The sequence below is a fragment of the Triturus cristatus genome, chromosome 10 (assembly GCF_964204655.1).
Source record: "Triturus cristatus chromosome 10, aTriCri1.1, whole genome shotgun sequence".
Classification (NCBI taxonomy): Eukaryota; Metazoa; Chordata; class Amphibia; order Caudata; family Salamandridae; genus Triturus; species Triturus cristatus.
In genome coordinates this window covers 428073575-428100023 of record NC_140593.1, presented here as the reverse complement: position 1 = coordinate 428100023, position 26449 = coordinate 428073575, and the positions used below count along the sequence as shown (strand labels likewise).

The 26449-nt window shown below is 43.9% G+C and overlaps 1 protein-coding gene across 2 annotated transcripts in view; it reads left to right on the top strand.

Annotated features, from left to right (window-relative positions):
• Positions 1 to 26449, top strand: part of ODAD2 (outer dynein arm docking complex subunit 2) — a 1108894-nt gene that overhangs the window by 825092 nt on the left and 257353 nt on the right. For both annotated transcript variants that reach the window (XM_085631770.1, XM_085631771.1), the window contains exon 14: positions 7771 to 7881. In XM_085631770.1, the coding sequence (XP_085487896.1) occupies positions 7771 to 7881 (111 nt within the window). The remainder of the gene's footprint in view (positions 1 to 7770; positions 7882 to 26449) is intronic.

Below are 26449 nucleotides of genomic sequence, written 5' to 3'. Positions count from 1 at the left end.
TGGATCTTCTAGACTTCACAAAAGGGGTAGATCCCACGATGATACCTCTGAAGAGGGCAGGAAACTTCTCAAGCCCTCCCATGAGAGTAAAAGTTCAAAAAAGAAGAAAGCTCCTAAAGTCTCCTCATAGCTTGCATAATCTTTCCCTACCACGCCTTCAAGTAAGGAGAAAGACCATCCTCTAGCCTCTTCCTCAGAACCTATGAGGCACAGAACTGACAAAAAAACCATTGACGACATCATAGATGACAATAATGAAACCATCTTGTCGACTACTAAGAGTACCACAGTCTCATTGTCAATGCAGTTGACGGCAGGAACAACGATAATGGTAGCTACCACCGCTGACGGCACCGTCGACTATCACAGTGCCGACGACCGCGGTTCCATCGATGAAGACCTCCTCAATGAAGACCCTGTTGACGGTTGATCTGTCGACGCCGATGCCGTCTACGCCAATACCGTTGAAAAAAGGAATTTCTGATGAATACACTGCCGTCGACGATGGTAAATATTACTGAAGTGGCAAACACCTTTCTAAGGCCAGAGGTAACTTCACTTAGTAAGGTATCACCTTTGCCTCATTCGCATTTGCAACTTAGAAGACTCTGAGGATGATGGAATATATGTTGTATTTCATAGCCCATCTGAGTTACATGTCAGATCTCAGGGGGAAGATGATAATTATGAGGATGAGAAGCAATATTATCAGCCATATATAGCCCTGCCACATCATTACCACCCCTATGGCTTACTTCCTGAGCCTCTTCCTAGAGACGTGTCACACCTGCCACCTTCTCTCATCCAGGACCGTCAAGCGATGCTTTTCGATTACAGACAGAGGTTTCCACCTCAAGGTGACCAACCAGAAACACCACCTCCTCAGTCGGAACCTCGAAGACACCGACTTTACCACCACCGGTGACACCTAGGATCACACCTTGCCTGCTAATAGCGGCACCTCCCACAGAAGGTCCTTCTTCCTCAGATGAGCATAGAGAAGAAGGGGAGATCCCGGATCTGCTATTACCGACAGATCCTTGGGATGACTATATTATTCTCACTTCCTCTCCTCCTCCCCATTACCCAGCGGACTCGCCTTCCAAACATATTAGAGAGTTTCATAACTTAATGAAGAGGGCAACCACCAAATTCCATCTGCCAATGACGGTTAAGCATACAGTCGTCTTCCTGTAAGACTTCAAAGAGGAAACAAGAAAATCTGTTCGCTCAAGTCCCATGATAGATTACATCTGGCAGGAGGGAGTGAAAATTATGAAAACATCGGCTACTATATTGCCAGTACTTTCTTGGATTGACTAAAAATACAGGGCAATTATAATCAACAAGGAGGGAGAAAGAAGGATTTGTGATCCACTCAGCTTCTCTACTTAAATGCAACCGGGTCACTAGAGGAAGAGCCAGCACAAGTTGTGCTGAACTGCCACAGAGACACGGCTCTCTCACTGCCCGATGAAGCCCGCAATCAGGGATTCAAGTTTCTAATTGAACAATTACCAAGTAGGTTAACCTACCCCCCTTTCACAGGAGACCTCAACAGCAGATGGCCTCCCTTTCACTTTTTACAACAATAGAAGGGCATACGGACATCTACAAGTGTATCGTTTATGTTTTTATAGGCTATGCATGCCTACTTTAGATGTTTCCCACCATCCGCTACAGACAACATGATCTTTGGTGCTACTGCTTGCTATTCTGATTCAAGCATGTGAATCTATGAAAGATACCCTAATACTGGATATGAAAATAAGTTACTTACCTGTAACTACGGTTATCCAGTATTGGTATCTTTCATAGATTCACATGCATGCCACCCTCCTACTCGCAGAGGTTTCCCTCTGTTGTTTTATGGGATACTTACTTCCCACTTGAGCTTTGAAAATCTGAGGGAAACTGCCTCTGCTGGGAGTGTTCTAGAACGGTCTGACGGCTGAATGGCTAGACTTAACATTTGATCATAGATAGGATATCAAAGGCATGGCCTAGAGCCATTATAGCCTATAGTATTTGTTAACCACTGCTTGATTATTTTACTGTGGGAGTACCATCTCAACAACGGGGACTGTTGAAAGCATGTGATTCTATTAACCCCTTCGGCGCTCATGACGGAACGGTTCCGTCATGAGCGTCGGTTGAGCTGTGCTCATGACGGAACCGTTCCGTCATGACCACGCCCGCGCAAGCAGCGCTCAGCACAGCGGGGGAATCCGCCCCGCATGGAAGGGGTTAAATACTGGATAACCGTAGTTACAGGTAAGTAACTTCTTATTTTCATGTCGCTTGTCAAGGAAATCACTTAGTTGCCTCCATTTTGAGATATTACTGCTACAATTACAAGTGCGAGGTTTGAAACCAACACATGGATAAATAGTTAAACCTACAGCCTTCATTAGGGATGCCCCGTTAATCCAGTGGGGCCTGGTAACAGGAGTTCTCTCGTAGGGGATTTCCATGTATAGTCATAAGCACTGAATAGTCCCGCCCATGTGCGATACCCTGGAGCACTTCTTCTAGATATATCTTCTCAAGTGGATATTCTTTTCTTTTCTTCAGGAAGCCCTGTAAAGACACGTAAAAGATAGATAGACAAATAATGCAGCCTAAGTACATAGGCTACACTGGCCAAAGGCTTCATCATGAAGTGAAAAAGGTGCCAGTACACTATATTTGAGAGGAATTTGAAATGTTTTACACACAGAATGAATCTTCTTCACAAAACCCTTTTTCATGATCGAGATGAATGAGAGCAGGACAGAGTAGCCCCTTAGGCTGCCATTTTATGGCTAAAAAATAGAGGCTGTCCCTTTAAGAATCCATAGACCAGCAGTATCCCTTCATGCCCAGCTGGTGGAAGTTACTTCAGTTCTTTTTTGTGGCTCCTGCTGACAGGACCCTGGAACATTGAGCTTGGCCAATTTTAGATTTTTTCTGTTCAAAATTCATTCCTGAATTTCACTTATAGCTGATTTACTTGACATCTTTATTCTTTTTCTGTCCTTTTCTGAAGGAAATATTGGATTTTCACTTCAAAAATGGCATCTCCTTTTGATAAGTGTCCACAGTGTGGCAGAAAAAAGGCCAAGGCTGATCCTGACAGAGTATGTATCCTCTATTTACCTGAATGTCATGTTCCTGACTCTTGCCAGATTTGTGTCGGGATCTGTCAGCAGCACAAAACAAGTAATGCCACTAACCTTTAAAACTACCAGCCGGGACGACAGTGTGTAGAGAAGCCCCCATACTCCCCTGAGGATAACCCCACACAGAGTAGTAATACACTGCTATGCAAGGGAACACCCTGGGGAAAAGGGAAATGGATAAAACAATAAACACTGCTGCTAGGATGGTGTCTTCTTATACCCCAGTCTGGTCTAGAATTTCGGTACGTCTTCAGAAGCCACCCCAAAGGTAAGTGCTGCACACAAAAGAGAAGAGAGAGGTATGAGGGGTAATACAGAGGCTAGCACTTATATCAACACAACTGTTTCATATACTCAAAAATGCTATGCAGCAATACTCTGATAGAGCAACATGAACAATAATCCATTTTGGGAAATCACAAGCATTAGAGAGATAATAGGAAACTCAGGAATATGAAAGTAGTAGCAACTGAAAAGGTGCCTATGAAGACCAAACAAATGTCTTGTATAGAATCACATTGAATAAGCAACGGTAGCGTCTTCTTGTTATACTGTCACAATCCGAAAACAAAGGTAATGATTCCTAAAAGAATCATGAGCCATGCTACTGCTCCTTCGCAGCGTTATAGGCAAAGATCACTGTTAATAATACACATAGGTAAATATGGCACAGTATAATTGCACCCGTCCGCTGTTCCAGATACAGCGTTATGAGTGCATTGAAATTCACCCCACTCTCCCGTTGAATTGAAACGGAGCTGAGTCTTAATAAACAAATGTCACTGATGCAGGAGGAGCGCTCCTGCGCTTCGCGCCCGACATTGGGCTACGATACCTGGCAGTCCCACGCGGCAATATACACGAGACTCCTGCAGGCTTGAAATTCCCTCCGGAATCAGGAGAGACCGTCGGAAGCTGTGAGGACTCCGAAATCCCAGCGGAAACAAATCCTTCGGCGATGTGAACTCCAGCTGGGAAACACCTCCGAGACTACGGTCTACAGTGGGGGAAATACTCTTTACTGAGCATGAACTCCAGCGGGGAACACACTTCCGCTGAACAGGAACTCCGGTAAACAGGCAAAATTGTCAAGCCCCGACCCCAGGCAGGGGAGGGGCTTTATAGCACCGGACTTCCAGGTGGGGCTTTTTCCTCAGTCCTCTCCTGCGCCGCAAGGGATTATGGGACACATAGTTCCTTGGGCGCCAATTGCAAGATGGCGGCACCAATCTCCCACCAAACATAGCCACATACACACAGGAGAAGGAAGCACTATGTGTGTGTGCAAAGGACCCCCAGCCCCCGCTGAGCGATCACATCAATTTGTAAAACATTCACCAGGCACACTCTTTGCAATAGAGAGAAGATTTGCCAAGGGAGCAGATGAGCAGTGAAAGCAGAAGGAAAGTGGGACCTGAGGGCAAGGAGAGGGTCGGTCCTCTTCCAGTGCTCTATCATCAGCCTCTGGTGGACTTTCAAGAAAGAAGAGGGCTGAAAAACACTGCTGGTCCCAGACAATGTCGAGGACAATGACGTCGAGAGGAGGTATGGTGCCGACCTGTTCTCAGTCAGCCCACAGATCGATGTCAGCGAAACACCGCCGATATACGTCGAGGCAGAGGAGATCAACATCAAAGCATGGACCCAGGTCTACTTCGAGAAGCCCGGTATTATCAACGTCATCCTGCAGGTCACTGTCGCGATAGTTATCGGCATTGACATATCACCGCCAGTTGACACACCACCGTCGATCGATGTTGAGACACCACGATTGATCGAAATCTACATGCCACCGGCGATCAACATCGAGACAGGGTCCAACATCAAGACGACGCTGTTGCTGAGCAGATTGATGTTGAGGGGGAGAGGAAGGTTACCTTCCATCACTCATTCAGGGTCCTCCAGGTTTCAAGAAGAGCCAAAAGAGGAGAGAAATCTATACATCGCCGGATTCAGAGTACTCCTGTACATATTCTTCTTCAGTGGATGCACCATCTCCAAGATCAGCGCTTTCACTTCCGAGGTCTTCTCATCCTGCACTGGCTACGGAACCAAGACTTCCAACGCCCCCTCCTGCTCATCCTCCTACTCCTCCTCCACCAGTGTCACTTGTTCCACCACCAAAGCCTAGATCCCGGTCTCAATCTCGTCATCATTCTTACAGGCACAGTCCAATATGCTCCGCTATATCTTCCAGACGCTCCCATCATCGCCACCATGAAGGTAGGTCTTGTTCATGACACACCGGGGACACTTCCTCTTCAAGCACGGGGAGATATACTCCAACTCTCTTGGCCCCCCCGCCCCACGAATTTTACCTGTGGACAACATCTCTACCTTTAGAAGGTTTTGGTGAGAGATGCTTCAAAATTGAACATTCCAGTGTCCACACTGACATCTACAACATAAGTTATTTTTTAGACCATTCAGCATCAAGCAGCTTCATGCCCTTTGCTTCCTCTGGTTCCAGGTCTCTTAGAACCAGAAGAAAAGTACCGTCATTCAGAGCAGGACCTTGTCTTTCTTCGCACAGACCCAACACTGGACTTTGTCATAGTGGTGGCTGCGAAAAAAACAACACACCACAGTTCCTACCTCAACTTGACTCTGTGGGTAGGAAAGTCTGCAACACAGCAGCAACTAAAATGAAAGCGTCCAGCTAGTTAGATATGATCGAGTGCTGTGGGAATCACTCCAACAGTTCGTGGACAGCCTCCCTAGCGACAAGCGAGATGATTTTAATGAAATTCTCACAGAAGGTCTCATGGATTCTAACCAAATTATTAGTGCAGCAGCAGATTCATTTCTCCTGGCAGCACACCAATACTGTCATGGGGTTGCCCTCCCACGGCACTCTTGGCTTCATCTTACATCTCTGAAGCCAGAATCACCACAACTGATTCTCAATCTCTTGTTCTCTGGAACAACTCTCTTTTGCACTCACACTGACAAGGAGATGGGCAAGATGAAGGCGGAGATGGAGGCCGTTGGCTTAGAGAAGCCTAAAGAAAAACAAAAATCATTCAGGTCATTCCAATGCCGTTATTCATCACAGAGGGTTCAAATCCCTTGTTGGTATCAGGATCACCCGATGGGTCCACAACAGCAGTACCAACGATTCTATCAGCCTTATCAAAAGAGGTAGACTAGAGGACGATCAAGCCAGCAGCATGCACCATGAGGCAAGCAACCCACAGGATCGAAACCCTAAATCTTTTCTTACCCCTCTTCTGTTACCCACTCCGGTAGCAAAGCAGTGAACTGGAAGTCAGTTCATGCATTCACTAGACACTACTGCCTAGATTCTGATGCTAGGTCAGATGCTTAAGTAGGGGTGGTTTCCCTAAGGAACCTATTTGCTTAACTTTTTTCCAATGAGCATCTGTCTCCTGCGCCGCACTGTGTGGGGATGGGCTTGCTAAACTATTCAGTGCTTATGACTATACATGGAAATCCCCTACGAGAGAAGGGACACTTTCTTACCTACAACTCAGTTCTCTCATAGGGGTATTTCCATGATATGTCATAAGCAACACTCCCGCCTCCCCGATGGATTAGACAGAGGAATCCACACAATCTTCATAGATCTCACATCGCCTTCAAAAAGAACTGAAATAACTGCCACCATCTGTGCATGATGGGATACTGGTGGTCAATTAATTATTAATGGCACAGCCTCTATTTTCAAGCCATGTAATGGCAGCCCATGAGCCTACTCAGTCCTGCTCTCATTCATATCTATCATGAAAAAGGGTTTTGTGAAGGAGATTCATTCAGTGTGTAAAACATTTTAGATTCCTCTCAAATATAGTGTACTGGTACTTTTTTCACTTTATGGTGAAGACTTTGGCCAGTCAGCCTATATACTTAGGCTGCATTATTTGTCTCTCTATCTCTTAAGTGTCTTAACTGGCCTTCCTGAAGAAAGGCGAAGAATATCCACTTAAGAAGATATATCTAGAAGAAGTGCTTTTTGGTCCCTGCACATGGGTGGGACTATTCAGTGCTTATGACTTATCATGGTAATACCCTTACGAAGGAACTGGAGTTACAGGTAAGAAACTGTTCCTTATTGGGCTTGTCACAATTATAATGTCCACAGAAACACCACAGACTGGTCCTGTTAACTCCGAGCCCTTGGCTGTTCAAAACTGCTGGAGGAATCGGTCTCAGAATAACCAATTCAATTGGCAATTCCCCATTTAAGGTTGAAATCTGAGGGTACCACTCAGAATAGCCAATATTGTGCACTCTCAGAGTTAACAGAACTCTAGTCACCCTGGTCACGCTAACTCCAGGTGTGCCGACTTAGTGGGTGCGGGTACAGGTTACTTGTAGTGAGGCCAGTGGCTGCTTATCTCAAAGCCATGCTTTATTTTCACCCCTATGATCAGCTTGTTTTAGGCTGGACTATAGCAAGAGTTATACAAAAGTTATACTCTGTCTATTGAAATACATGACCCAGCTCTTTAACCATATCAAACTATGGATAAAGTTATAATATCTGGACACTAATAAGCACATTTCTAATTCTGTAGATCAATGCTGCCTGCTGCAAATCTCTAATCTAAAATCTGTTTACTTTCTTTAATTTCTCAATATATTCTAGGAAAGCTATAGGCTTGCTATCAAAACTGAACGGATGATTGAAGATCTTGTGAAAAATCTTAATAGTGAGAACCCTGAACTTCAGATGCATTGTGCCAGTGCAATATTTAAGGTAATGTTTACACCCCATAACCCTATTATGTGATCTTTTTTGCAATGTATTTATTAACATATTATTTCAGTTTCCCTACCAAGTGCATTAATGCACTTAATGTTTCGCAGCACATTAGAAGAACAATTAAGATTTATTTGTAGAAATGTGTTAATTTCATACCATATGCACACAGAATCAAGGAAATAGTTATGCCCTGAGTTTACACAAATGGCAGGCTCAGAATGCATGAATATTATCCTTGCATGTGGATGAATGAGGAAATTTATTTTTTGGGTGTTCACAGGTAAAAACATTATGCTAAGAAAAGTATGACACAACCCCTACTTCTCGTGGATTATCCATTTGAATCACTGTGGCGGGATTAAGATTAGCGTTAAATGCAGTTGATCACTTTATCAATTATTTCATCACAGACAAATATTTTTGCTTATGGTGAGATCAAATACCATCCACACTGACAACAGGATGGTTGCCAGTTCCTTGTTGAAATATACACTTATACCTAGGATTTCTAGGTGTAAATATGTATCCTGAATAATAAATTACCATTAAATAACCTCAAAGTATAAACTTGTGGGTGTGCACAATATTCCCATGATAACAAAACATTTCCATGATCACTTCCTTTGCCTCTCTCTATTCCTCTCCATATTTCACCCTCCATACACAATGAAAAGTCCAACTGGAATGAGTAAAATGTGTTTCCACATGGTCGTTTGTGTTTTTTTTCTTGTAGATTACACCATTGAGATTAAAAATGTCTGTGAATCATGGCAAAATGTGTTCAGGTTCGAAGTGACTGAAATCTACTAATCTGTTTTTTTTTCTATTAGTTGGCCATTTGTGTAATTCATTTTTGCCTAAAAGTACTCCTCTTAATTTACACTAATTTGAAAGATGTTACTTTCTTTAGAATAATTTTCCCTCAACCAATATGTTGCATGCTTCCCATTAACTTGAATGCTGTTACCCAAACTCTCCTCAATCTCAAAGATTTTTTAGTTTTAGTGGGATTGCCTAAATCACACCTTACTTCATCAACCTTGAGAATGCTAAAATAATAAAACAAGTTTTCACATCTGTAAGAGCATGCATTATTATTTGATTTCAAGTAATTTTTATTTTATGAAATAATTCATAATGATACAGTACAATGACAATAGTAAATATCATAGATGATCCACATAGGAAAGATTCCATGAAAACAATTATTGGGTAGAAATTAAGATGTAGCATAATTATTTATACATTTTTGCAAAGTAAAAAAGAGTAAAAGAGAAGGAATGAAAGACGAAAGAAAGAATAAGAGGAGAGGAAAAAGCAAATATTAAGTACTATTAAAAACACAGCGCTTGTACATTCAAGGACGGTTGGTTTTTTGCAGATAAAGATCCAGTTTGCACCATAGTAGTAGAAAGGATTTCCAATTAAAAATAGCGGTGTGTAATATATGAACTACACTTCCTTTAAAACATACCCTCGCCCAGAGTGTATGGAATGAAATGTTATTGTAATTCTTCCAGTTGGAAAGTATAGTTGTAACACCTATAGTTAGCAGAATGTCAATTAGAAAGCAGTCCCATGTAGTTAAATAGTTGATCAAATGGGTATCAGAACAAGCATGTATGCTCAAAGTGACTAAAGTATGAGTTAAGGACAGGTTGGCATTAAAAATATTAGATATTGTGGTTTCGATGACTTTCCAAAAAGACAAATATGTCTGTAGTAAAATAGTAAATGTTCTAGGTCACCCAAAAGTTATAATGTAATGCCAACAAGCAGCCGAGGGCAAAAATCCCTGTTTGTGTAAACGTTCTGGAGTCCGGTATGATCTATAGGCAGTCCATAATTTACACTGTGATAAATGAGGGAAAATTTTATATCTCAGCAGAGAGCCCCATAAACTGTCCCATTTATTGGAAGGAAGGAATTCAAAATTATATTTAGAACATGAGTTGGCCCATGTTTATTGAATCTTATCGGTCTCTGGTTTAGAGATCTTTTGTTAAGTTTTATAGATTATTGATGCCATATGTGTTTTGGAAACAAGATTCTGAAGAAAGATTAAAGAATCAGCCTTATGCAGCCTTTAAATGCTTCTTAGTGCCACTTTTAGTGTTACGAAATGGTACAAGTCCAAAGGTTGAAGATTGAACCTTTCAAATAGCATAGCAAATGAAATGAGATTGTCAGGTTGAATAAAATCTCTAACATAGAGAACTTCCACAAAAGACCAATGTTTCCAGAAAGATAAGACAGGATTTAGATTATTAGCTGTACTAAACCACAAAGACATGAGCTTTGACCGCTTAATTTTATGAAGAAAGCATCTATCTAAATGTTTAATAGCTGAGATTCTGTCTTTAATTTGAAAGTTAACTTGTTTAAATGACAGAGTATTAATAAGTGAGAGTGCAAACCAACTCTGATTCAATATCAACCCAAGCTGTGCAGTACAGATTCTCACTGATGCAGTAAGCAGCACGCAGCATGTATTGGAGCCGGAGCCCGCTGAGGAGAGTAGAGAGGAGTGTACTTGCATTTCCTGACCTGACCAGACCCCTGTGCCCTGTGTCGGAGGTGTGACTACAAGGACCGAGGTGTGTGTGGCGCTAGCCACAGTTTTCAGGCCAGGGGTGCATCCGAGCACAGCAGGAGTAGTCCCCTGTCGCAGTGTATGAGCCCAGGCCCCTGAAGAAGCGGCCCAGCCAGGTCTGGGTGCGGCTTGTGTTGTAGCCTGGTGATCTACCGCTCGGACCCCACCTATACTCCACACCCCACACTGGGGGCCATTACTGCCACCGTTACTACCACCCTACCATACCACCGTTCTAGTACTCCTCAGCTACTAAATAAAAACCTGCAATAGCAAGCCGAGTGGAGTGACGCCCCATTCAGCTGCTCCCTGCTCGGTGAGACATCACTCAGCTTAGTCACACACTCTGTGCTCCTCCTCACCCACTGCCTTGCTACCACTCAGCGCAACAGGCAGCCTCAGAGCTGTTACATCAGCTGTTATATAGGCCCTGGATTTTTCAGATCGTTGGATATAAAAGGTATAAATTCCACTTCCTTGCAGTGGTATTATCAGGGGTACTCGGAGAGAACTGATAAAGGCTAACTTTCTCAACAGGCAGGGGATGCAGTTGTTCAGCAATTGAGGAACAGACAAAGGTAGTGCCCGGAAGCAGCTGGCATCAGGTAAGTGTGGCTCGTGCATGCTTGTGTGCCTGCATTCAGCCCCCATTTTGTCCTCGCTTCTCTGTGGCTCTCGTGAGAGGCTGCTAACATGCAGTCAGGAAAAACTCTGTTCTTCAAAAATCCATAAGGAGAAAGAAGAAATTGCAATCCTGTGCAGCAACAAAAAATAGCAAGTCTAATTCGCTCTGGAAGAATCAGTCTTTAATCTCTCCCATCACCTGTATGCTTGAAAAGTCTATAAACATTCCACATCAATTTGACTTTATAAAAGATCCTGTTGGGGCTATTTATACCATCACAGATGACTCCAGTGTTCTTCCAGTACCTATTTCTCCAACCACACGTATTAGGAGCCCTGAATAGGACTTAACTTCCACTTCAACTTCCACTTCCAATTAGGCAATATGGTTGGACTATAGTAAGTACTTTAGTACCTTCCTAATAGGCTACTGGTATACCCTCCTAAGTCCCTAGTATATGGTACTAAAGTACCCAGGGCATAGGTACACCAGGGGTCTCCTTTGGGCTGAGCATGTACTATGCCACCCATGGGAGGCCGATCAAACGTTGGATACAGGCCTGCCATTGCAGCCTGTGTGAGCTGATGCTAGCTCTATTCACCACAGATATTTTTCCTTATTATACGAGGTCACTGCACTTAAAACCTGGAAGTCACCCCTAAGGTAGGCCTTTCAATCCTGAATGCAGGGCGCTTGGTTCTAAGTGTGAGGGTGCCCTACATGAGCAGAACACCTCCTACAAACCCAGGAGATGATTATCCAGGCATTTTAAGAGTGGTCAGCCATTTGTTACATATAGTGAACATCAAGTCAAATACGAGATGTTTAACTATATATTGGCTGCACCGAAATGAAGGAAGTGACCCAAATAGGGTCACCCGGGTCACTCACGACCTCCTCTAGCCTTCCAAGAAATGAAGAGTCGATGACGCAGTAGAGAACACCAACTAGCTACTTTATTAGTAAATACACTGCAGTGGAGTCCAGTCTGACCAGCCCTATGGGATGGCTGTTGAGGAAGTGACTTCAGAACACTTGGTAACACAAAGTAAGCCTTCCAACTCCTCTCAAAACCCCGCCCCTGGTGGAAAAATACAGCTAGTACAGAAGACTGAACTAAGAAGGCACTGTGGGAAAAATCATGGCACAGGGCTGGGTACATGCTATCTCGACCCCAAGGCCGCCCAGCTTGTGTCTACCATTCAAAGATGTGGGAACAAGTCTATCTAACAGCAAAGGTATGCAACAATAGATAGTACATTCATTAGTGCAGCAAAGCTTCAACCTTGAGAAGTACAAGCTGGAGGCGCAGGTGCAGCCTTTCTGCTGAGGCAAGCATTATGAGACCGAAGATTGATTTTCATTACAGAACAAGATGGCGCCAATAAAGATGGCGCCATGGATGCTAACTTAACACGGAATAGAGTTTGAGCATAGCAAAGGGAGCATTTCGATTCTGTGCATTATGGAAATAACATTTCATATCTAACAGACCCTCCTTTTAGCATTCATGCTAAACTTTATTGGTGCCATCGGGTAAGGGTCTTAACAATTCTAAAAGAAAAGGGGAAAACGAAATGTTCAGAAACAGGCAACATTTAGTAACTCATTGGCTACCATCAAAGACTGAACGTCCATACAATATATAACAGACACCGTTCAAAGCTATACCGGCAGGAAGGCAATGTATGCACAGACAACATGTCAAAGTGATGCCAGCTATGGCAACTAGGAAAACCCAAGACACAAATAGGCCCCAAAACTACCCGTGAGTGACCAAGTGCCATTTTCTTGGTGTATGTCAGATGCAATCCTATCCCTTCAATATCTTTCTGAAGCATAGTCCTATATTTTGTATGGTATGGATATCCTTGCTTAGGGGTCAGAGTACTTACACAGCAGGCAAACAAACTGGTAGTCAGTGTATGCAGCAGCAGCATGGAAAAATAGTGTCAGTAAGTACGACTAAACCAAGAAGTATCTTCCAACCCCATGTCACGAACAAAATCTAAACCCACCCGATAATGTCCATGTTCTAGTTCCTTTGTACATTTCAGCTGATAGAAAACATTTTCAATATAGGATAATCAATACATGGCCTTATGCAGGCTCTACATCACAAAAACATGTTCAGGCAGTGAGATTTTTGCACCAACCAAATTATGAACAGACTATTTTCTCTTTTTGGACCAGCCCCGCTCTAGATGCGGTGTTGTAAATGGCTGTTCTTTTTCAATAATGGGGAAACCAAAAGGATACATGTTGATTGGGAGAGAAATGCAACACAATGGAATTGGTGACCAGGGAACAAGAGGATGGGCAAAACTCTTCTTTCCAGTGTCCTTCAGAGAGCTGTCACTGGCAGGCTCCTATTGTTTATCGGGCGTAGGCGCTGTTGAGCACCGGCAGTGGAGCTGCTCATCCAGCTCGGATCCATATGCTACGTTGCAGGGCAGGTATTTCTTTCTTTAGAATCACAGTGACAGGTCTGGATGATATTCTGTGCTCGAAGAATCACAGCATCTGTATTCCCAAGCTGCGTGAGTCAGCTTCAAGGACGGTACAATGACCATGCTGTGAATATCATCCAGACCTACACAGTGCATTGTCACTGTTTCCAGAATTTACCAGGGATTAACCATACCTCTATGGCTATAGCGAGTTGTTGTAAAGAGCCAGTCGGCCAAACTGTACCCTGACTGCCAGCCTTTCCTCACTCTTGTGAGTAATACCCTTTCACTTCTCACTTGTGGCACATCACTAGTTCACAAGGCTGCACATTAAGCAATCCAGATGTCCCTGCATCACTAGTCCTGAGGAAACCCTGTACTGATAGAGGGTCGAAACGCCGTCGACAAGCTGAAAGAGCGAACTATTGCCCAGCGCGAATTATTATATACAGTTGCTGTTTACAAAGAAATTATACAAGAATGGTCGCCTTTTAAGATTTATGGAAACCTTGTATATATATATACACCCTGTCACTTACGATTAGGTTCCATTTTTCACTTTGGGACACAGTGCACAAATATCTGTTCTATTGTAAATTTAAACAATGTATATAATAAGTCTGTTGTGTTTATAAAACAAAGTCATAATTGTACAAATGTGTTGGTGGTTCCTTGCCCTCTGACATTATTCTACCCTCTTTCTATTGCGATTGTGCAAAATATATTGCTTGAATCATTTTTTATGAGTCCACAGGAACCGTTGTTTCCCCTTAAATAACCATTACCCTGGTTCCGTTAGTGAGTAGGGTTCCCCTGTCCTTTCTGTTTCTACTTTCAACTTAAACATCGTGACTTTCGGTACCCACCCAGCTGGGCCTGCTACAAACATTCTTTTCATTTCCTCTTGGCCATTTTCCTTAGCTGTCTGATCTGCAAACAAATTATTCCTTTCCACATTATCAGTTACTTTCTGGTGGACACTACACTTACTCACAATTCACAACCCAGTTACTCAGGCTAACTAATAAGGGACTTGTGATGTCTCTGCGACTGTATGTAGTGTTGTGGTAACAAGAGCAATAATGGTGGTGCCACCTGGGAATTTAAACAAGAGCCTGTTCCAGGGATTCTGCAAATACACAGAACTATGCGCAGGAAACCAGGACCTCGGTGTGTAGTGGTATACCAAAAAACCCACCTTGGTGCCCAGAACCCCAATCTGACTAGATATAGTGTCTCATTCGTTCTCCGTACTACAGGGAAGCTACCAATGATTAGACATCCTAGAACTCGTCACTCCGTCCCTCTCAGGAATCGTGGGAACAAGAACACTTTTTCGTCCAAACACTCATACTTGTCCAAAAACGTGAGTATACAGAGACACAGTATAGTTTAAAATGTTTATTTTAACTCATGTGCTCTATAATGCAGTACACGAGCCAATACTAGTAGCAAAGTTCATAAGAACAATATAATCAGCATTGTTACAATTCCATAAAGCACAAAAGGGGAAACCATATTATAATGACAGTGGAAACAGAACTACAGCGCCTTACCCCCCTCCCCGTGCTAAGAGCTAGTTTATCATAATTATAGAAGACCTCTAGGCTTTGTCAGGGGGACCCCATACCTCCAGGTTTAGATGCAAGGATTTACATCACCGGACAAGCACAGCTCTTCTTCGTTGGAATGATTTTCTCCAAGTGCCTCTACACGCATACAATGCCATATTAAAAGCACCCGAGTTTCAGTAGTGCAGCTGTGTTCTATGTTATGTCTACAGGCGTGGGACTGACCAAAGTGAATCAACAGCATACATTGTTTTTCGACCTTGAACACGCTATGCTGACGAGGAGCACAGTGTACAGCTAGATGTGTGAAAGGCAGACAGTTCTCATGTGAAAAAGTGCAAGCAGAATATTTACGAGAACAGAGGCATGTAGTACCGTGTGCAAAGACGTCAAAATGACGGCCAAGCATATACTAGCGTATGCCAACTTAGCAATGTCTGCAGTTAATCCCATGTCCTCACTACAAGCCATCAACCTATAGTTCTCCTTAAGGATCAGATAAGGGAACATAAGTCTAGTCTACCTGTCCTTTCATCTCCTTTTCAATTCCATCATTTGGCAGAAAGTAGGGGCAGTAACATGGCTGACTTCAAGGTGACAAATTTTTTAATCATGAGATTTTTGGCAAACAAAGCTAATTTATAGGCAGTTAGATGTGCACTGGTGAGGTGCTGTGTCTCTGTTTATTCAAGGGCATGTTCACAGCATGGTGTACAATAACTGTAAGATCAGTGGCTAAAACAAGTCCAACCGATTGTCTTATGAAGACGGCCACCGTCATGACCAACCGCTAGACAGCTTGGGAGGGCTCTTGCAGTAGCATCAAAGACAGAAAGCGCACAACAAGCACAGAAGCTAAAGAAAGCGCAGTTTGTTAGTTGCCCAAGTGTTAGTTGCCCAAAAGACTGTTTCAGGCATTCAGGGTAAAGGCTCATGCACCCCATGCACCTCATTTAATGTGTTAGTTCGCCAAAGAGCTAATCTCCTACCCCCTCCCTTTGACAGTAGGTGACCTAAGTAGGAAACCTCCTGTCTACAATACTTACCCCTTTGAAAGCACACTCCCTGGCCATTAAAAACTAAATGCAATAACAATTTGTTAGAAATGGGGGTCTCTAGTTGGCAGTGGTAGGTACCTTTGTCCAAATAGGGACCCTTCTGTCGAGTCAGGGCAAGGGGTATACACACTTTAGATAACCCCCACTCACCCCCTTGGTAGCTTGGCACGAGCAGACAGGCTTATCCCAAAGGCAATGTTTAAAGTATTTGTATCAACACTCACAGTAACACAGTGAAAACACCACAAAAGGACACCACACCAAATGCACATCCTTGGTCTCTGTCACACTGAAACCAGACAGTCAATCCACAAACAGGCAGAGGCACACAAAAAGGTTGAACAAGAAAATAGCCACTTTCTAAAAGTGCTATTTTCAAACACAGACTTTAAAAACCATCCTTGCTAAATACTGAGTTCAGGGATACCAGACCCCAATTTCCTACCAATTTTCTATCTTATCCCTATGGGAAAATATGCTTGTAAAATGTTACAAAGCATTCCCCATTCCGTCCTATGGACAAGATAGCCTTTCAATGGTAAAAAAACGAAATTGGCAGTACTTCACTCTTAGGACATGTTACTCCAGGTTTAGCTTTATTCGATATAAAAAATATCATAAAAGCAGTACAATTTCAGATTAAAAAAAGAGAGATATATACAGAGTTTTTTAAAAAGCAATTAAATCATAACCTAGTACAGCTTTATGGAATTCAATTTCCAATCCATGTTTTTTGATTTTTTGTTTTTGTTTTTAAAAGCCATAAAAGGTGTAAAACTATAAGTGTTAGCCAAAAACCTGTGTGAAAGAGAGACCCAGAATTAATACCACCAATTGACTGGACTCTAATCACAATTCATGTCTGGACCAATGGGACAATTTGCCTTCCTTGCCAAAATCTTGCTTCTTGTTAGCCAAGCACAGCCCAAGAATTTGGCCACCCCGCATATCAAAGTAAGTGATGAAGTATCTGTACATAGGATGCGGAGTGCATTACGATGGCTCATTGGTCCTAGTAGTTGGCAAACCGGCTTTAGCCACCTGTTTCTGGCAGACCTGTACGCCGGACAGGCAAACAAGAGATGTGCAATGGACTCGTTATGATAGGCACATCCCGGGCAAGGTGTAAGTGTCATATTTATACCTTTCCAGCTTGCAATTACACTGTTGGTAGGGAGTGTCCCAAATCTCATCTTCATGTATAATGCCCTATCTCTGGGGGTCTGGATAAAATCCAAATAGGGTTCCATTTTACAGATGGTTTTGTGCTGAAAGAATCCCTCAGTTAATTTCCCTAGTCTGGGATTTTGAAAGACCTGTGTCTGCACCCATTCCCAATAAATTATTTTTAGAACCTGCTTTGTCGGTGGGATCTGACTACACCATGCCTCTTTTAGACCAATGGTGGTTAAAAGTTTCCGAAGGTCCGATAGCCATTTGATCTTACTCCCTGTGTCGGCTAGTAACAATTCATCAAGAGCTGCCGCATAATTAGACAATTCGGCAGTCCTTCTGATGCGGGCCCAAAAAAGAAGAGGGCGCAGACGTGCTGTATCTTGAATAGAATGCCTACCCAGGTCAAAGAATAAAGGCTTCAGAGGCGTCGAGGTAGGTAGAGAAGTCATGTCTCTCATAAACTTATTTTCGGACATGACAAGTTCACCAACATTCTGAAAGCCCCAGAGCTCAGAACCCAGAGGGGTGTGCTCCTGATTTGTATAGACGAGGGCTCTGGGGAGGAAATGCGGAATTCCAAGGCCACTAGGTTCTCAGCCAGAACAGCATCTACTAATTCCAACTCGATGCAGTCGTGCTGGGAGTTATGGTCCGATAACCTCCTTACGCTGATGATGTCCTCCCTAATGATGGATCTACAGCCCCTAACATGGCGCAGCCAATGTATAACCTTATTGCGAAGTGATTCTCCACCTTCATACCCCTGATTGGGGGAGGGTTTGGGGACTTTCGCCATATATACTGTTTTCCTATTAATTGGCACCCTATCTGTACAATGTGGTCCGGATGTCCGGGTGTTATTGGTCGGGACATGCTGCTCGTTAGGTAGGTGGCCTTGAGGAACCCTAGTATTAACCCCCCTAGAATTTTCAATGTTACGATGGGGCCCGCATAAGCTTGGTTTTTCCGCGTAATTTCTCTTGGGATTAGGGAGAGAGGGCAGGGAAGGTGGGGCGGTTTCACAATTAGACCGTCCTCGTGGTCCCCTAGTGAATATCTTATCAGAGGAGACAATCTGGGGTCTGTCGATTGGGATGGCCACAGAAGCGGAAGTAGCTTTGGACTGGAGAGTTGGGGAAGGCAGGGAAGGGCTTAGTTTAACGTTTAAAGTCTCAATTGTCTTTCTAAGTGAGACTACCTCACTTTGAAGGATTTCAACTTTCTCCATAAGACCCTCAAAAGATACTTTGCAGATGCAGGGAATCAAAGGGGCCACTGCCTTAACAAGATCACACCTTTTCCTAGATGGACTAACTACTGCCTCCGCTACAGAGTCCAGCGCTAAGAATCGATTAGAACATGGGATAGATTGCAGAAACTCATCACCGATTTTCTTAGGACCGGAGGCCCCTGACTCAGAAGGTTTGGACCGGGGTGCAGGGGAGTCCAGTGCAGAGGTAAACCTCGTGTCATCCATTAGTGAACTGTGGGAAATGGGACTGGGGCGTGTGATTTTAAAAAAAAATTTTTTAACATGTTCGGAATGACCTTGTGAGAATTATTACCCGACCCTCCCTCGTCACCCACAGCAATCACCGTGATGTTACCTCCCAATATTTCCTCGCAGTCGGTGACAATACTCTCAATTCTGTCTAGGACACAATTGCTGGGTGCAAGTCTGGCTATTTTGGTCTTTTTACCCTTTTTACTCCCCACGGTGCCCCCACCCTCCATTGCTCTCCTCTTGCCCATTCAGTAACAATAACTATCTTGAGAGAGAGCTTCAACGGAAATACAAAGATGAAACAATGGGCTTGTAGACCTAGTTCGTCAACGGCTTAGATATGAAAATGACTCAATTATCATTCGGGGTGTTCGCAGGTCTTATAGCGATATCAAGGCAATGTACCTTGGAGCCCTTATCATCGAGGTTAGAGGGGGGGCCCAGTCCTGTCTCCTCCTGGCACTAACGGGCAAGGATGGGCCCGCCCTTGGCCCGGGCTTTGCCCGGGCGCTGCCCGCGCGCGTCCCGCGCTGCAGGAGGCAAGAGGCGCAGATATGGGCCGTGGGCGCCTGTGTGATGACGCTGTCCTCCTGCGCCAACAGGGCCGCTGGGAGATGTAGTAGGCAAGACCGTTCCCCTCACGGCAGTCCCAATGGACGTGGAACAGGGAAACAAGGTCGGACCCCCGAGGGAGCAGCCGTTCCCCTCGCGGCTCTCAGGATGTAATCAGGATGTAAGCAGCTGGTCGGCGCGTCCCGCGCTGCGGGAGGCAAGAGGCGCAGATATGGGCCGTGGGCGCCTGTGTGATGACGCTGTCCTCCTGCGCCAACAGGGCCGCTGGGAGATGTAGTAGGCTGGACCGTTCCCCTCACGGCAGTCCCGATGGACATGGAACAGGGAAACAAGGTCGGACCCCCGAGGGAGCAGCCGTTCCCCTCGCGGCTCTCAGGGTGTAATCAGGATGTAAGCAGCTGGTCGGCACGTCCCGCGCTGCTGGAGGCAAGAGGCGCAGATATGGGCCGTGGGCGCCTGTGTGATGACGCTGTCCTCCTGCGCCAACAGGGCCGCTGGGAGATGTAGTAGGCTAGACCGTTCCCCTCACGGCAGTCCCGATGGATGTGGAACAGGGAAACAAGGTCGGACCCCCGAGGGAGCAGCCGTTCCCCTCGCGGCTTTCAGGATGTAATCAGGATGTAAGCAGCTGGTCGGCGTGTCCTACTTTTCACATACACTGCACCCTGCCCAGGGGTGTACCTTGGGCCTAACATAGGGGTGTCCTATGTACAAACTGTGCACAGGCACTGCGGTGGCAGGCCTGAGACGTCTTTTCCAGGCTACTCATGCGGGTGGCACAATCAGCGCTGCAAGCTCACTAGTAGCATTTGATTTACCAGCCCTGGCACACTCAGTGCACCTCACTAGGGATCTACTGGTAAAAGAAAATGCCAATCAGGGAGAACCAAGCACAATATCAAGTTACACAGGGAGCACTTGCAGTGTGACACTGATCAGCAGTGGCAAAGTGCACAAAGCCAGCAAAAACAAAATCCAGCACAGCATCAAAAACATAGGCGGTAGAGGCAAAAAGTCAAGGAAAACCACACCAAGGATGCCAGGTCTAACACCATTTAACTGCACTGTCCCTACAACTTTGCTGTGTGTCTGAAATGATGAGCAAGTAACAACCCTTTTAAAATATTTTTACAGATGGTCTGTCTTTCTGCATAGTCCTAAGAAGCGCAGCGGAGCCTATGACTCCTACTAGTCAATGGTAATCCGGACAAAGACCTATTATTGAAATAAATAGTACCGCCAAAGAATGTATTTTAGATCAGTGACAGAAAAATAATGAGCAGCAGAAAGAACCATTAGCAGAAGCATAGCAATGGCTAGAACAGCAGGAGGTTGGAAATCCACATTTTCATGAGCTTCACACCAATCAGTCACAAAATTGTAGACATTATCTAAATAATGGGGCTATTACAATTTAACAGTCGTCTCGTCACCAACACCTTTCTCAACCAAATCCTGTATCTAACACAACAAGACTCACTGCCCGCCCCCCATTGTATCCGACAATAAGCGATACTAGGCAAGATAGACTGCACAAAATCTGCAGTGGGAGCTGTTCGACCCAACCCTGACCAGAAGCAGACCCCTCGCCATTCCCAACCAAGAGCTGAACATGATGATAGAGCCAAACCTACTGGGGCTGTCATCTGTAATATGAGGATATACAGGATCTGTGCATTTGGATAACAAACTGTGGGATTGGTGGCAGACTGATTCCGTGCACCCCCACCGGATACGTTAGCCTGTCTGTATCAACTAGCTCACAGTGCCACTAGAATCTCCTCTTATCGGGGAGAGAATGGTTTCTGGCAACCTCAGAACATGACAACCCTGATCCCCCAGGATCGTGGAAACAGTATACTACTTTTCGCTCAGTCACTCGTGCTCACTTAGTTTGTCTCAGAGATAAACAGAATAAACATACTGGGTGTTTCAATAAGAATTTATTGAACAGTTGTTATTCTAGCGTAGAATAGATGAGCTGCAACAACCATTAGACAGTAGCAGAGATATATGATTAGCAGTACTACAAAAGTAAAAGGATGGTACAGATCTACCATTTTGCAATAATCATGAATACATACAAGTATATAAAACACATGATAAAAGTATGTACTCCTACGATGTCTTCCTAACTAGATGTACCTAAATGTACCTAGCATCTGTGTAGATGTTATGCCAAGAATCCCTCTAGGATCTAGTGAACCCCATTACCTGAGAATGAGAATATGGGACCCCGTCCTGGTCTCGAGCTCGACACCCCGCGAAGGATGTTAGACCACTGTGAGCTGGAGTGTCTGCTTGCAGGAACCTCAGTGTCTCTGGTCAGTGTGTCAGCCGGGAAGTCACGGTCTCCTCTGTCTTTCTAAAGCAAGACATGATGTAGATATACCCACAGGTCTCCCCAGGGGTCCTACCTTGCTGTGTTACTGTGTCGGCCTAAAGGATAACGTCGGGCCCGAACTTTATACAGAGATATTATACAGGAGATGTCAGTCCTGCTGTTAGCCCTGTTGTGCTTCCAAGAAGCCTCATGCATAATGTATGATATTCGAACTAGGGAAAAACCTGTGTTCTGAATGCAGTGTTGTTTCTAGGTAAAAGGTCAGTGCCTAAAAACCGTTATGTATGTAATGTGGGAAAGAATATAGGTGAAAGGTTGCGATATTACCTGCGCCTATATAAGGTACCTATCTGGAATATAACACCCACTCCTCTTCCGATTGGACAAGATATGTAAGGTATTAGCGTATTACTAGCCTAACTAGATATAGGTATTCTCAAAGTTCATAGAACATTCATTTTGCTAAAATGTTTAAAACTTCTAAAAACAATTCTAGAAAACGTAAAAGGTGTTAAAAAAAAACTGTTTGCAAAGTATAGCTCTAAAAGTGTCCGTAGTTATAGACCGAACCACTATAAGCATTAGAAAGCCATTTATGACCAATAAATGAAAGGAATGTTAATTTTGTTTTCGAGTTCCAAATTTTGAGATTGTTTAAAAAAAGGTGAATTTATCTAGCACACGACAAGTCAAAATGAGTCAATTGTTTGTGTCCTGGCTGATAGACGCAACATTTTCGTTACTTGCTTCCGCAGTAGACGGCCCCAGTAGCACCTCGCAGAGTACGTCAATTGAGCACAGATGCTGTTCCATGCTATCCGCAGCCAGTGCTGGGGCAGCCTTTGTGCCGCCCAAAGCCTGGGTGTCAGTGGAGGAGCCGATGTCCATACAAACAGGTGCAGTTACTACCTGCGGTGGCTCAAGGAATACCGCCTTCAACATTGGAATACGCTGGGGACATTTCAGAACATGGGCCATTATCGGGTCCAGTACAGCATTCACGTCCGGCTGCGCACATGATGGGAGTGTCAAATAAAGGTCTAACACGCATTCTTCTGTGCAAAACAGGCATCGGAGGACAGGTAAGATGCAGTCCATCCAGACTAGTTGAAATGACAGGAACCAAGATGCACTTAGTTCCCTTAGGCGAGGCGTGCCTTGATGTTGTACCATGCGGTGATGGTATTCCCACTCCAGGAGTGCTTTTTCCATCTCCTTGGTGACTGGGACATCCATCGCATAGCAGATAGAAGACAATCAGGATACTTGCTATTAGAAACAGGATTAGCAGAAGTCCTCCAAAGATGCTTCCAAATACGGAGTGTATGAAGTTTGGTATAACTCCAAGTACCGTCTCAAAGGTGCTTAGAAGTCCAGAACCTATCGTCTTAAATAGGTGGACAATGCCAGTCATATCAGAGATGTTAAAGATACGATTTATGATTTCTACAAAATGGAATGGGCAGTTCGTATGAATAAGCGTCTGTATCTCTGCTGAAGACCTTGCGATCTGGAGATCAAAAGTATCTCGAGCAGAGGTTAAGGGCACAGACTTCTGTAAAAGCATGGCTTTCATTCTGCTCAGAGTATCAAACCGTATTAAAGAAACCTTCAGTGACGGCCATAACGACGCCTCCCTGACTGTATGTGTTGGTGGAAACAATACTTGCATGCAATGCAACAAGTAACCCTGGAGCTCACTGTTACCAGATATGCAGTGCCCGGAAGCATTCCACAGCAGCCTTAATCGTTCAGCATCAAGTAACTCCCATTTGAAAGTAGCCCGAATACTGGAGTAATCACTGCAGCTGGGGAATCCCTCAGATGACAGGACAAGTTCACTACAGAGCCATTACAAGCCCCGTGCAGCATTATATCCTGACATATGAGTGATCCACTTAAAGCATTTTTGCAGTTTGTACTGCTAAGAAACACTTCTCGATCCCCACTACGGCATCGAAATCAGTATGGTAATTCCCAAGATTCCTTCATGTATTCCTTACCCATTTTTCATATCTGCCTGCCTGCTTTTGTTCAAGGCAATATTGAAACTGAAAAGTAGTGACCGGTAGAGTTATGTGGCCATGGATTAGCCATTCCGTGGATGGGGATTCTGCCACTGTAAATGGTAATCTATCCAGTTTTTCAATACGCAGCATTGTATATTTTGCTCCCCTTTGTGCCATTTCTATCTGTTAGATTGTATTCAGAAAACAGAGACGTGCTGTTTTTAAAACGCCATGGCACCTGCACACAAGGATTGCAGCATCCAGCTTAGCAGTATAACGTAATTGAGATTGCCCGTGTTGTAATATGGCCAAATCCTGTTCTAGTATGTCTCTCGCAGAAGATATAATGTTGCCTAAGGAATATATCTTGGAGGCCAATGTTGTTAACCCATTGCCTACCACTGCTAGAGATTTTTCTAGATTTATATGGTCCATTTCCCGTAGTCTCTCCGTGGCCTCTTGTTAGGATATTTTCCGTATTTCATTGTAGGCAGCATAAATGCCAGCATTTCTGGCACATTTCTGACGTGGTTTCCTGGGACCTAATAAAAAAATCCCTAAGTTCCATATACTGTGTGAATAAGGATAAGTGTTGTTTCGCCTGTGTGAGTGTTGAGGATTTTAGCCAATCGAGGCACAACTTCCCAACACTGTATGATGTCACTAACCCTGTATGTTGTCTCTGTACATAGCGCAGATCTGGCCTATGGATTGTGAATCCTTCGTTTTTACCCATGAATCTTTCCTGACAACCATTGGTGTCTGTGGGCCAAATCAACCATTTCTTCCAATCTGGGTCTGATCTGTTGCATTGTATAATGTCATCTATTGTAATCCCCTTCTGTGACGTTTCGTTACCCTCGGTCAGTGATGGTGATGGCAGCCGAGGTGTGTTCAAGTCTTTATTCTTGGCTAGCCCAAGGCAAGACATCTGTTGCACTGTCTCGTTCAAAAACATGAATTGTTGAGGGATGAGGCATGCTCTAAATAAAGCTTCTATCGCCTGCACTTGCCAATTTCTAGTACCCCAGAATGATTTTAAGTCTATGGTGTCTTTCCATAAGTCGTAACCTTGTTCAGACAACTGGAAAATAAAGGATGCAGAGTAAATCTGTTTGGTGTTTGTTAATATATTTTTCTGTGCTTATGTTGGTGCAACCTTATAATAATATGAGGCTGGGTCAGACATATTGAACCCTGAAAAATAAGGACATTTTTGTGCAAACATGCATTCCAATGTTTCACTATAAGAAAACACAGCAGATATTTCCAAATCAGACAACATGTTATTAACAGTTTCAAAATCCCAATCATCGGAAAATGTACTTGAGGTAATGATATCACTCAATTGTATTTTAAATAAATGTGGAATTTTTAAAAGTTTGTTCAGGCCGAATATGTCGAAATCAACCTTGTCCTAAACTATACCATTTGGTATAGGAACTGCTGTAATGTTCATTGATGACAAGTCTCTTTGTTCTCGATTAGATGATTAATGTGGTTTCAAAATTAAATTCACATTTTGAGCTGCAGAGCTTTGCTGAATGTATTGTCCATTAATAAGCATGTTAAAAATTATCACTAAGCCTAGCCAGAAAAGAAAGAAATATACCCCGGTAATTATCCATAGCTCTATCCACGGTGATACCAGGTAAGTCTTTTTAAAAAAGTTCAGAAAGTCTTTAACTTGCTGCTTGCGTGATTTTTGGGCTGGCGTCATTTCTGGTTCACTTGGATCCAAAGAAAACGTTTCAAAGTTTATGAAGTTTATGAAGTAGCCAGAAGCAGTTCGATCAATTGTTGGAATTGCATCAGGATTGTTGAAATCGTATTTGGTCTTATAGCAATTTGTCATTCTTGTTGAGTTTGATTTTAAAGTTAAGCTTCAGGTTCAAGGTGAACGAGTTCCATAGCATTGTTTCATAGTCCATCATTCTGTACAGGAGGCTCTTCGAACGTGATGAGTCTTTCCGTTTGAACTTCTTGAATTGTAGCAAGAGGAGGGCGTGTGCTACTTTGGAGCCCACGTGGCGTACTACTTAGTATCGGCCACATAGTGTGGTTTGATTAGGTCGATTGAGACAAATCTTTTCTCCTTTTTTCCGGCAAGAGGCGGTAGAAGTACAGTTCTCTTTCCTCCCACTGCTAGGACTGGTACAGGCTTTCTGTAAGATGACCCAAATTCTTTTTTGTCTGCTATTTTCTCTCTGACCAGATCCCTGATTTTGAGATCCAGACAGGTCTTGCTGTGACTGATTTGACTTCCCCGGTGGCGGTCTGCTTCAGGTGGACATTACTTTGTTGTGTCCTGGATTCATTTAGATCCTGTAAAACAGCCAAACAATCATGGATGTCAAATGGTTTTTCATCCGCCACTGCGCCTTCACAATCAAGGTCAGGTACCCACATTCTTGTCCCAAATAGGACCTCATATGGAGTGATCCCCCCCCTAGAGATCTTCTTGGCATATTGTTAAGGGCCCGCTGGACTCCATACAGATGTTTTACCCAGCTCTCACCTGTGCCTAATACTCTAGCTGTTAAAGACTGGTTTAAGTCTCGGTTTTTCCTTTCCACGACGGAAATTTCACTCGGGATGGTATGGAGAGGAGTACCGCAATGCTACACCCAGTCCTCGCATGGCCTCCTTGTAAGCCTGG